General features: G+C 41.4%; 1 protein-coding gene across 1 annotated transcript in view; it reads left to right on the forward strand.

The window, feature by feature from the left end:
* The window catches only part of LOC126474415 (glutamate receptor ionotropic, NMDA 2D-like), a 580,517-nt gene that overhangs the window by 338,341 nt on the left and 228,429 nt on the right, over positions 1 to 13,747 (forward strand). Inside the window, exon 5 of the mRNA XM_050101884.1 lies at positions 9,637 to 9,746. Within this exon, the coding sequence (XP_049957841.1) occupies positions 9,637 to 9,746 (110 nt within the window). The remainder of the gene's footprint in view (positions 1 to 9,636; positions 9,747 to 13,747) is intronic.

A 13,747-nucleotide genomic window follows, 5' to 3' on the forward strand; every position in this document is an offset into this window, starting at 1 on the left:
TATTCCAGTTAACGTTGTCAAAAGCTTTCTCTAAGTCTACAAATGCTAGAAACGTAGGTTTGCCTTTTCTTAATCTTTCTTCTAAGATAAGTCGTAAGGTTAGTATTGCCTCACGTGTTCCAACATTTCTACGGAATCCAAACTGATCTTCCCCGAGGTTCTCTTCTACCAGTTTTTCCATTCGTCTGTAAAGAATTCGCGTTAGTATTTTGCAGCTGTGACTTATTAAACTGATAGTTCGGTAATTTTCACATCTGTCAACACCTGCTTTCTTTGGGATTGGAATTATTATATTCTTCTTGAAGTCTGTGGGTATTTCGCCTGTCTCATACATCTTGCTCACCAGATGGTAGAGTTTTGTCAGGACTGGCTCTCCCAAGGCCATCAGTAGTTCTAATGGAACGTTGTCTACTCCTGGGGCCTTGTTTCGACTCAGGTCTTTCAGTGCTCTGTCAAACTCTTCACGCAGTATCGTATCTCCCATTTCATCTTCATCTACATCCTCTTCCATTTCCATAATATTGTCCTCAAGTACATCGCCCTTGTATAAACCCTCTATATACTCCTTCCACCTTTCTGCCTTCCCTTCTTTGCTTAGAACTGGGTTGCCATCTGAGCTCTTGATATTCATACGAGTGGTTCTCTTCTCTCCAAAGGTCTCTTTAATTTTCCTGTAGGCAGTATCTATCTTACCCCTAGTGAGACAAGCCTCTACATCCTTACATTTGTCCTCTAGCCATCCCTGCTTAGCCATTTTGCACTTCCTGTCGATCTCATTTTTGAGACGTTTGTATTCCTTTTTGCCTGCTTCATTTACTGCATTTTTATATTTTCTCCTTTAGTATAAATTACATTTATCGTATGACATGAAAAATAACGTACTTACTCAGTCTGCGCTCTACTGATGTTGGTTACTGATGGGTTTTGAAATTAACACTCCGTCATCAGATTTATTCGGAAAATACATCACATCCATTTCGATTCTATGAAATACGTCCATTCGTGGATCGCTAGTAGCCATCAGAATAATGCAGAGCACTTAGCTATGGGTTCTGCGGTAAATTCCCTCTGATGCACCACATGGGCACCGTTTGCCACTCGTTACATGGGTGATGCAGCGTTATCACCAGCTGACATACTTTGAAAGGGGCCTCATAGTGGATATTCATTCAGCCGTCTGATCGAATCGCGAAGCATCCAGCTTTGTGGAGCATCTGTATGTGACAATAGCCCAATGTGAAGTCCGTGGGAACGTGAAAAAAGGCGCTCTCGTCGTCGAGGTTCTGGTGAACCGTGTTCGACTACCACAAGTAAGGATCGTTGTACTGTGCATCAAGCACATCTGCAACTGCCATCCAGTTACAAGTAATGGACTCCCGGCTACATTCTGTGTCATTGCGCACCATTAGTCCGATATCAACAGCAGCCAGACTGGGAAATAACCGTTCATTGTGTAAGCTGCCGCTAATGCCATAACACTAACGGCTGCGTCTGGAGTGGTACTGTAACCTAGAAGCCTTAACTGCTGATGATTGACGTCATATTGTGTTCAGCGATGAATAGCTGTTCTGCACTACCCCGGACGAACATCATCAGCGACTATGGCAGCGACGTTGGGATAGGTTCCATTCTTTCAACGTTTTGGAGAGGCAGAGCTGTGTTACTCCTATCGTCATGGAGCCATCGGGTGTAACTTCAGGTCACGGCCTGTAGTAACCGAGGGAAACATGACAGCACGACAGTACGTCACGGACATCCTGCGTCCTTATGTGTTACCTCCCATGTGACAGTATCGTGAGACCATTTTTCAACAGGACAGAGTTCGTCCACACGTGGAAGGTGTCTCTATGAACTTCCTGCGTGATGTTGAAATACTTTCGTGAGCAGATATCTCCTAGATAGATGTGGGAGTAGCTTGAACGTCAACACCGTTCCAGTATTCAGAATCCAGCATTTCTTGTAGGTCAGCTTGCCTCAGGAGAGAATACAATGATTTTATGCCACACTTCCCAACCGGATCAGTGCTTGCCTCCAGACCAAAGTCTGTGCAGCGTCATACTGACAAGTTAGTTTCTTTGTAAATTTGACTCGATACTCTAATCACTGAAAAAACATAAAGTACTCCCTTCACCCATGTAGTTTCAGTAGCTGTTTGCGGCCCCGCGTTGCTGTCGCTCCGTTTGGTCAGACAGAAAGAAAGAAAAGAGAAATCGCACGGTTTTAATATGAATCGGAATTAGACATACGTCCTAATCTCCATCCGCCCCCCCCCCCCCCGGTCCCCTCTCTGTCCATCTGTGGGGCGGCGGTTAAGTTGTAAAAATAATTATTGCTGTATAAATGCTTGCATGTTGAATCAGTTTCTGGCTTTTACAATGTTGTTAATGCTGTCTTTCGCCGTTCTCAACACTGGCTCTCTATTTACTTTTTAGCACCCGGAAAGTGATTTAACAAAATGTGGAGCCAGTAATTAGAGATCCTAGTGCCCACTTCATCTGAGAATACCATTATAGCTGCAGCTTATAGCTCTGAGGAATTAGGAGATTGTCCGGGATTTCTAATCAAAATCAGTTTTCCAAAATAGTTGAGTATATTCTGAAATTAACTGATAAAAAACACAAGTATCCCTACAACCTAACTAACAGAGCAGTTCAGAGTCTAATGCGCTGATGCAACTATAAATGTCCGAATTAAATGTTAAAAAGAATGCTCGCCATAATTTGATGAAAATATTTCATCAAACGCCACGCTAAATATTTGGTAGAATGTCTGTCCCGCGACGGCACGTGAAAATACGACAATACGCAAACTGAAGCTAGATAATGAAAATCATCCCAGAATTAACACTTCACTTGAAATGTTTTCATGGTTCCGCGTATCTCTAGTAACTTAATACAGCACCCGAGGCTGTTTGTAGCAGTGATACCGATGCGACGCGACTCCCGACACAGATGGCGTGTCATTCAGCGTCTGGAGAGAACTGGGGCCTTGCTTCTTCGCACAGCGTTCTTATATATAAATCCGCGGTGTGGACGGCTAAGGGAACGCCTGATCAAATCGGCTCTCCCGACTAGCCGCTGGGCTAGTAACGCACCACTTCAAGTTACATAATAATTTATAGCTTCTTTTGCTGATGGCCGATGAAGCTCTTAATTTAAACGTGCATTCAGCACGCAGGTAAGTATTGATAATAAAATTTTGACGTGGCTAAGTTAAATATTTTAGGCGAGAGAATTAATTTAATTACACTGCACGCAGTAGATGAGCTCTGAACTGGCCCTTTTGAGGTCCGCTATCGCTATAATTTTATAGGTATTCAAAAGAAACTTTTCACATTTTCATAGTCATAGCGGACCTCCAACCTATTTAAATCTAAACATCCTAGCCTTATTTACTAGCCTACTTAATCTATCTTGCTTCCTTCAGTTTTGAGACGAAAACCACAAAATCATGAATTTCCACTAAAATCTTAATTTGTGAAATCCAAAGTACTGTTTTTATTAAATCATTATGAAAGATGAATCTAAATATAAATTTTGAAGTCTCTAGCTCTTTTCTGTTGCGCCAATGATTTTTTCAGAAAAACGTCCAAATTTCGAAAATGGCTGAAGTTATCGAACTGATATTTAACACACATTAATTTAGTATTATTCCTGACGTGCTAGAAAAGTTTTAGGTCATTTGCTTGATTTTTAAGGTATTGCACAACATTTATGACGTCAGAGCTAGTTACAGCGGACTGGCTGGCACACAATGGAAACTGATGTGAATTTACTACAGCGTGAGTAGGCTGCTTCCCTACACATCTACTCTTTGCCCTTTCTGTGTCCATCTCCTCCTCCTACCTCCCATCTCTATCCATCCGTTCCTTTCCGCTTCCTATGTCTCCCACCACTATGTACATCTCCTTTCGCCCTCTGTCTCTGACCTTGATCGTTGTTTATTGTTACTACAAACTCAGATAATGTAGTAGATCTAATTGTAAGCCATTAAGCCACAAATCCATAAATACAACTTCCCTGTTTGCTAACAAGGTTTATATACTTGGTGTCTCTCAGGATAATCAGTATTCCAGCAGCAACCCCATCGCCTTTGCCCGTGCTAACAGTTATCTCCATGCAACTGCACTGTTACTCAGTCGTTGCTGGAGTACTGGCTATTCTTCATGTTTTACTTTCCCTGTCAATGCATATCGATAACACGAATATCGCACTAGTCTAATTTGGGACATGTATATCGAATGAGCACGTAAAATTCTACTTTAAAAACCCTTTTGTTTGTAAAGTGAAAGAAACTGACGCTTCCTGCGACACTTGACGTCGCATGAAAGACATGAGCAATATTTCCTTGCCGTGCCTCCAGCTACGCATCGCAAAAACTAAATTGCACATATCTCCGACACATCAGAGAAAATGCGCCTGACGACCCTTTGGAGAGGTACATTGTGTGTATATACACTCTAATAGAAGAAAAAACGAGGCACCGCTAAGGAATTATGCGAATGGAACGTAAATATGTAGATGTGATGTATACGTACAGACAAGCAAATGATGACAGTTTCAGAAAATCTGGAGGATTTATTCGAGAGTAAGAGCTTCACCAACTGAGCAAATCAGTACCTCATTGGTCCACATCTGGCCCTTATGTAAACAGTTATTCAACTTTATACTGAGTGATAGACTTGTTGGACGTCCCTTTGAAGGACATCGTGTCAAATTCTGTCGAATTGCTGCAGTAGGTCGTCAGAATTCCAAGTTGGTTGGGGGGCCCTTCCCATAATTCTCCAAACTTTCTCAGTCGTGGAAAGATCCGGCGAATTTGCTGTCCAAGGTAGGGTTTGGCAAGCACGAAGATAAGCAGAAATTCTTGCCGTGTGAGGGCGGGCAGTATCTTACTGAAACATAAGCCCAGGATGGCTTGCCCTGAAGGTCGTAGACTATCGCTAACGTGCCGATGTGCTGTAAGGGTGCCGCAGATAACAACTATACGAGCCCTGCTATGGAAATAAGTCGCACCACAGATCATCGCCCCTGTTGCTGGGTCATATGGCGGAGGACATTAAGGTTGCAATCCCATCGCAGTCAGCGGCGTCCACAGACATGTCTTCGCAAATCGTCGAAACTGAATTCGAAGCGGGACTCGTCACTGATGACTGTTCTACTCCATTCGATGAGATTCCAGGCTGATGACGTGTCTGGAGGCGTCTCCGAAAGTTCTTCACCAATTGCTTTGAAATGTTGACACTACATCGCATTCGAATACGCACGTGTTTTTGTATTACTGCTTGAGCGCCATATTTGTGTCGTGTGTGTGTGTGTGTGTGTGTGTGTGTGTGTGTGTGTGTGTGTGTAATATTTAATTGGGATACGCTTCTAGCAAAAATCTCATGTTGGTTTGTTCTGAATCTTAAATGTCTGAAACAAATAAAGATATTCACTAATTCCTTTGAAATTTTGACACAAGATTGGATTCGAATAGGCGCGTTTTTTGTACACCTACGGGAGCGCCACACACACACACACACACACACACACACACACAAACACACGCATACATATATATATATATATGTATGTATGTATATATGTATATATATATATATATATACATTTTTGTTTATTTGCTATATAAAATATACATTCAAATACTATATGGCACTCCATTAGGAATACAAAAACAGGCGCATATTTGAATGCAAGGCTGTGTCAAAATTTCAAAGGAACTGATGAAGAACTTTCGAAGATTTAAGATTCTGAACAAACGAATATCCCTTTTTTATTTTTATATATACCATACCCCCCTCCCCCCGGCCCCTATGAACCATGGACCTTGCCGTTGGTGGGGAGGCTTGCGTGCCTCAGCGATACAGATAGCCGTACCGTAGGTACAACCACAACGGAGGGGTATCTGTTGAGAGGCCAGACAAACGTGTGGTTCCTGAAGAGGGGCAGCAGCCTTTTCAGTAGTTGCAGGGGCAACAGTCTGTATGATTGACTGATCTGGCCTTGTAACACTAACCAAAACGGCCTTGCTGTGCTGGTACTGCGAACGGCTGAAAGCAAGGGGAAACTACAGCCGTAATTTTTCCCGAGGGCATGCAGCTTTACCGTATGGTTCAATGATGGTGGCGTCCTCTTGGGTAAAATATTCCGGAGGTAAAATAGTCCCCCATTCGGATCTCCGGACGGGGACTACTCAAGAGGATGTCATTATCAGGAGAAAGAAAACTGGCGTTCTATGGATCGGAGTGTGGAATGTCAGATCCCCTAATCGGGCAGGTAGGTTAGAAAATTTAAAAAGGGAAATGGATAGGTTAAAGTTAGATATAGTGGGAATTAGTGAAGTTCGGTGGCAGGATGAACGACACTTTTGGTCAGGTGACTACAGGGTTATAAACACAAAATCAAATAGGGGTAATGCAGGAGTAGATTTAATAATGAATAGGAAAATAGGAATGCGGGTAAGCTACTACAAACGGCATAGTGAACGCATTATTGTGGCCAAGATAGATACGAAGCCCACGCCTACCACAGTAGTACAAGTTTATATCCCAACTAGCTGTGCAGATGACCAAAAAATTGAAGAAATGTATGATGAAATAAAAGAAATTATTCTGATAGTGAAGGGAGACGAAAATTTAATAGTCATGGGTGACTGGAATTCGGCAGTAGGAAAAGAGAGAAAAGGAAACGTAGTAGGTGAATATGGTTCAAATGACTCTGAGCACTATGGGACTTAACTTCTGAGGTCATCAGTCCCCTAGAACTTAGAACTACTCAAACCTAACTAATCTAAGGACATCACACACATCCATGCCCCAGGCAGTATTCGAACCTGCGACCGTAGCAGTCGTGCGGTTCCAGACTGTAGCGCCTAGAACCGCTCGGACACCCCGGCCGGCAGGTGAATATGGATTGGGGGTAAGAAATGAAACAAGAAGCCACCTGGTAGAATTTTGCACAGAGCACAACTTAATCATAGCTAACACTTGGTTCAAGAATCATAAAAGAAGGTTGTATACATGGAAGAATCCTGGAGATACTGACAGGTTTCAGATAGATTATATAATGGTAAGACAGAGATTTAGGAACCAGGTTTTAAATTGTAAGACATTTCCAGGGGCAGATGTGGACGCTGACCACAATCTATTGGTTATGACCTGTAGATTAAAACTGAAGAAACTGCAAAAAGGTTGGAATTTAAGGAGATGGGACCTGGATAAACTGAAAGAACCAGAGGTTGTACAGAGTTTCAGGGAGAACATAAGGAAACAATTGACAGGAAAGGGGGAAAGAAGTACAGTAGAAGAAGAATGGGTAGCTCTGAGGGATGAAGTAGTGAAGGGAGCAGAGGATCAAGTAGGAAAAAAGATGAGGGCTAGTAGAACTCCTTGGGTAACAGAAGAAATACTGAATTGAATTGATGAAAGGAGAAAATATAAAAATGCAGTAAATGGAGCAGGCAAAAAGGAATACAGACGTCTCAAAAATGAGATAGACAGGAAGTGCAACATGGCTAAGCAGGGATGGCTAGAGGACAAATGAAAGGATGTAGAGCCTTATCTCACTAGGGACAAGATAGATACAGCCTACAGGAAAATTAAAGAGACCTTTGGAGAAAAGAGAACCACTTGTATGAATATCAAGAGCTCAGATGAGAACCCCGTTCTAAGCAAAGAAGGGAAAGCAGAAAGGTGGAAGGAGTATATAGAGGGTCTATACAAGGGCGATGTTCTTGAGGACAATATTATGGAAATGGAAGAGGATGTAGATGAAGATGAAATGGGAGATACGATACCACGTGAAGAGTTTGACAGAACACTGAAAGACCTGAGTCGAAACAAGGCCATGGGAGTAGACAACATTCCAGTAGAACTACTGAAGGCCTTGGGAGAGCCAGTCCTGACAAAACTCTACCATCTGGTGAGCAAGATGTATGAGACAGGCGAAATACCCTCAGACTTCAAGAAGAATATAATAATTACAATCCCAAAGAAAGCAGGTGTTGACAGATGTGAAAATTACCGAACTATCAGTTTAATAAGTCACAGCTGCATAATACTAACGCGAATTCTTTACAGACGAATGGAAAAACTAGTAGAAGCCGACCTTGGGGAAGATCAGTTTGGATTCCGTAGAAATATCGGAACACGTGAGGCAATACTGACCCTACAACTTATCTTAGAAGCTAGTTTAAGGAAAGGCAAACCTATGTTTCTAGCATTTGTAGACTTAGAGAAAGCTTTTGACAATGTAGACTGGAATACTCTCTTTCAAATTCTGAAGGTGACAGGGGTAAAATACAGGGAGCGAAAGGCTATTTACAATTTGTACAGAAACCAGATGGAAGTTATAAGAGTCGAGGTACATGAAGGGGAAGCAGTGGTTGGGAAGGGAGTGAGACAGGGTTGTAACCTCTACCCGATGTTATTCAATCTGTATATTGAGCAAGCAGTGAAGGAATCACAAGAAAAATTCGGAGTAGGTATTAAAATCCATGGAGAAGAAATAAAAACTTTGAGGTTCGCCGATGACATTGTAATTCTGTCAGAGACAGCAAAGGACTTGGAAGAGCAGTTGAACGGAATGGATAGTGTCTTGAAAGGAGGATATAAGATGAACATCAACAAAAGCAAAACGAGGATAATGGAATGTAGTCGAATTAAGTCGGGTGATGCTGAGGGAATCAGATTAGGAAATGAGACACTTAAAGTAGTAAAGGAGTTTTGTTATTTGGGGAGCAAAATAACTGATGATAGTCGAAGTAGAGAGGATATAAAATGTAGACTGGCAATGGCAAGGAAAGCGTTTCTGAAGAAGAGAAATTTGTTAACATCGAGTATAGATTCAAGTGTCAGGAAGTCGTTTCTGAAAGTATTTGTAGGGAGTGTAGCCATGTATGGAAGTGAAACATGGAGATAACTAGGTTGGACAAGAAGAGAATAGAACCTTTCGAAATGTGGTGCTACAGAAGAATGCTGAAGATTAGATGGGTAGATCACATAACTAATGAGGAAGTATTGAATAGGATTGGGGAGAAGAGAAGTTTGTGGCACAACGTGACTAGAAGAAGGGATCGGTTGGTAGGACATATTCTGAGGCATCAAGGGTCACCAGTTTAGTACTGGAGGGCAGCGTGGAGGGTAAAAATCGTAGTGGGAGACCAAGAGATGAATACAGTAAGCAGATTCAGAAGGATGTAGGTTGCAGTAGGTACTGGGAGATGAAGAAGCTTGCACAGGATAGAGTAGCTTGGAGAGCTGTATCAAACCAGTCTCTGGACTGAAGACGACAACAACAACAACATATACCATACGGCGCTCCAGTAGTTATACAAAAACACGCTCGTATTCGAATGGAAAGTTGTGTCATAATTTCAAACCAATCGATGAAGAACTTTCGAAAATATATGACTTTCTACAAACAGACATTAAAATTATTACTTATATAGATATTCATAAACGGTACCGTAAGCTGGAAACCGTGCAGACTACCTAAATTTATCTAACTGTTATTTCACGATATCGCAAACTCTTACTTGTAAGTCTTTCGCTTTTGACCACATCCTGTGTAGCATCAGCCAGACGCCCGTGGCCAGTATCGTGTACTAACTCTCATTTGTTTTTGTTCTCCACAGAGCCTTTTGACACGGCGTCGTGGATGCTGGTGGGCGCCGTGGCGATCCAGGCGGCAACCTTCACCATCTTCCTCTTCGAGTGGCTCAGCCCTTCCGGCTTCGACATGAAGGTCAGGACCACTGTTCATGCCAGCAATAAGCACGCTGCGCTGCTTTCAATCCAGACAAATCGCTGTTTGCCTGCTCTCTGGCTGGTGCCGTTTCTGAACCCACGGCAACGATTCGCAAGTACAGTCGACTTCCCACCCATACCATATATACGACGGTCCTCAATAGAGGTTTTCCACAGCGTAGGGGTGTCAGTGCATCTTATTCGGCTTCAGAACTAAACGGGTAGAGCTGTTGCTGTACTAAGTGCATCTGAGAAATATAATACTGGGTATAACCTTTCACATTTGAATGAATACAACACAATAAGACAAAGAAACGCTCTTCTTACACCACGATGCAAGGCGGACCTTCCACTCTCAGACTTGCTTGGCTGGGATTCAAAAGCGGAATCTTCGGGGACCGTCTCATGAGTGGGGTAAGGTTTCCTTTAACCGAAACGGTGAAAATTTTCCAAAATATGTTATACACTCAGTCTATTCATAAGAAACCACACCTATCACAAAATAATGTTCTTTCAGTTATTTATGCTGCTCTCGTTTAGGAATCGTTAATCATAAGTTATTTCTCCATTCGAAACTTCACTTTGGAGGTAAAAAATAATTTTGAAAAAGAGCACATTCAGACTGAATATAAATATGCACACAATTCTAGAACATTTGCCACACTTACGCCTACATTGACAATACAACCACCAAATTTGTGTTACATATACAGAAAATTGTGCTCACTCTGCTGAATTATTCATTATTGTCATATTTATTATATGGAGAAAATTATTAAGCAGCCAGTATAATCCTTAAATATATCCACCATTCCAAAATGTGATACATTTGATTCCCAAAAGGGACAGACTGTTTCCTCTGGCCCAGCCACCAGCCACACAGCAGTGTACCGCGGATTTCCGCCTTTCCCATACCCCAGCCACACAACCCTGGGAGACCACACCTGCAGCAGTAAAGTCATTGCTGGAAAAGCAACAAATTAAAACAAAAGTAGGCTAAAAGCAGTACAGCCAGAAAGCAATGCCTGCGACCAAAGCTATGGGAAGTCCACTACAAAGAAAGGAAACTGAGGAGACTGATTCTGATTTCGATATGTCTTGAGTGACAACAGCATGGTTGATGTCGATTCCTTTGAAGTATCCAAACTAGATACTATTGTAATGACAGATCCAGCACATGTAGGTGGAAGAGATTAAATCTTGGTCAAATTTTCGAGAAGAGATGAGGTATTCATACAGCTACAGATCAGCCTGTACCATATAAAATGCACTGGAAAATGACGTAGAATTTATACCTCTTAAGTCTGTGGATGAGGGCAACATTGTTTTTCAACATTGTTTCATAAGAGTCATGTGATAGGGAAATTGCCGTTTCTATTGTTGCTTTGAGGTGGTAAATATCAAACGGCGAATCTGATTTGTGTTTAAGTATAATGTTCATGTCGATAAAAAAATGTAAGACAGTTTTTCTCTCCTGCGTATCTCTTGCCTTTTTATTGGCTTTAATATATTAAGTATAACTTTAAACGGTTGCTATCCATTGCTGGTTGACTTCGTAGCGTGAAAAATAGGAATGACAAGTAATGAAATTTCTATAGTTCACTCTGACACAAATTTCGTGCAATAAATATCTTAGCATTACCCCGTACAAAAAATCCCATTTACACAGTATGTATCGTTCTGTGTCTTCTCTATCTCATTTATAAGACCTGAATCTTCTCGCTTTAGTGTGAATATCAATCACACTTGTGTATCTTATTTTGGACGAGCCGTGTCGTATTTGAGAATTTCAGCCCAAAAAATGATACTGTTTTCATTTTTTCTAGTCTACATTTGTAAGTTTAAAGTATTAAATACAGTGCCATTTTAAAACAACTTATATTCTCTAACATTTACCAATTTTTCATAATACTTATTCTTTTTATTTAAAAATAACAACTATTTTATATCTTATGTAGTTTATCTTATCCTGTCCGCCTGCTTAGATGGGTGGTCAGGTGCTCGCCTCCCACGCAAGCGGGGCCCTGCGTAGACAAAGTGCAATTTGTCGTTCCCCTTCAGTCTTAAGTGCAACTGTCCATCTTTTATTTAGCTTTTTGATGAGTTGTTGGCGTGAATCGTCGTCCTTACAGACAAATAGGTTGACGCTAAAGTATAAGTGCAGTCAGACAGGAGACCATTCTTGAATAGCTAGTCAGTTGCAGTATTACAGGGAGTTGGTGCATATGAGCCGACCGTGATACTCGCATTTTACAGAGAACAAATGCATTAATTTTGGCGAAATTCACTTACACAGCTAACATATTCCAAACAGAATACACACATCATTGATGAGCGCGTCTGCACAGCTAGCCTTGTTTAATATACTCATAGATTGTTGTTCTGCTTCAGTTCCATCAAAAATAATTCTTTGACCCACCGAGCCACACTTCTGTTCTCTATTTTGAGTCCGAAGTACAACGTTTATATGAAGCCAACATCGAAGACGCATTCTATTAGCAAGTCTCCACCTGCAATGAACAGTTCATTTTCCTGGGCATTATTTCAACTACTGACGTAGAGTGTTTTTTCGTGCATTGTGACCAACGGTCTTGGACATGGTGCCCTGCACAGCTACGAGCTTCGCTTGCACCATCTGAGGATAACTAGTACATCAATTTTAGAGAGAATTTTGAGAGACTGCAGTAGCTGGGCTGGGATATTTCGCATTTCCGAATTGCTTGTGTACGTTACATAGTCGTGATGCTTCCTAATTCTCTAGATCTGTGTTTCGACAGATTTTGCAGATGATCAGTGTTCTCTTTCCTTCAGGTACTGTACTACCCACCTTTAACACAGTCAGTATGATCATTTCATCTCGCTCACGAGAAAACGCTTGATTTGCCACTCATTCAAGCGACAGAGCTCTTCCGTATCTGTTAATTCTATGTCGCTTGAAATTAAAATTTCAGATACGAATTATGTTTTATTAACACAATCTGTTTGTGATTCAAACACGAATATTAAATGTTTAAACAGGGAACAGCACGGTAGCAAAATATAATGTAGAAGTTCGAACAACATTGTCGTTGTTAGCTGAAGTAAAAATTGATCATCGACGCTCCGTTCAATAACTGAAGACTGTACACTGAGTTCTTATCTAGAGATCAGGTTATCGAGAACCAGGTAAGTTATAATTTTTCTCCACGAGGAACACCAGCATCCTCGATTTTGTGGATGTGAAGAGGGATCACTCACTGCATCGTACAGGGTGTCTCAAAATAACGTATTTACTCTTTCAATCACAATATCTCTTCAATTAAAGTAGATAGGTGTACAGTTTCAGTGGTGTCGTGTGCCTTAAGACTTTAAACTTTCGTAATGGTCAATTTCCGCCATAGTGAATTGTCGGAAACAACGTACAACAGAGCGATATGACGTTTGTTTTGTTTCCAAAGGCCTGCTCGATTGTCTCAAATCCCCCAGTGTTCGTGGTGTGGCTTATATCCGGAGATGGAGCTGAGCGGGTCGGCAACATTTCCCCGTCGTCCTACCCATCTCATGGAGAATGTGCAACCGAAAAATATCTGCACTTCGATATAAAAGTGCCTTGGCGTCTCATCCTGCTCTAAGCAACGATCTTTGTTGTCAGAAGCAGTTAAGCTCAGAGATAATAATATGAAACATTTCCTGTAACCCACAGCAGTCTGTTCAAAGAATTAAGGATCCAGCAACCCTCTGGAAGACGAATCTCATCGCACTGATACTTCTGGCAGATTAACATACTTCTTTTCAGCAGTTTGTTGATTTTAGTTTGCTCTTTACACGCAACTATGACAGTTCACTGTTCCGTTAAATTTCAAGCTAGCTTCGTCAACCAAAGAATTAAATCTTAGAAACCTTCCCTTCCTTCCCACATATGAAGAACCATTAAAATAATAAAAGTCTATCGACAAGGTCCTTTGTTCTACTAGGACCAGTCTAATAGATTCTATTGGGAATTCTTTGATAACCAGGACC

Source organism: Schistocerca serialis, chromosome 4, assembly GCF_023864345.2.
Source record: "Schistocerca serialis cubense isolate TAMUIC-IGC-003099 chromosome 4, iqSchSeri2.2, whole genome shotgun sequence".
Classification (NCBI taxonomy): Eukaryota; Metazoa; Arthropoda; class Insecta; order Orthoptera; family Acrididae; genus Schistocerca; species Schistocerca serialis.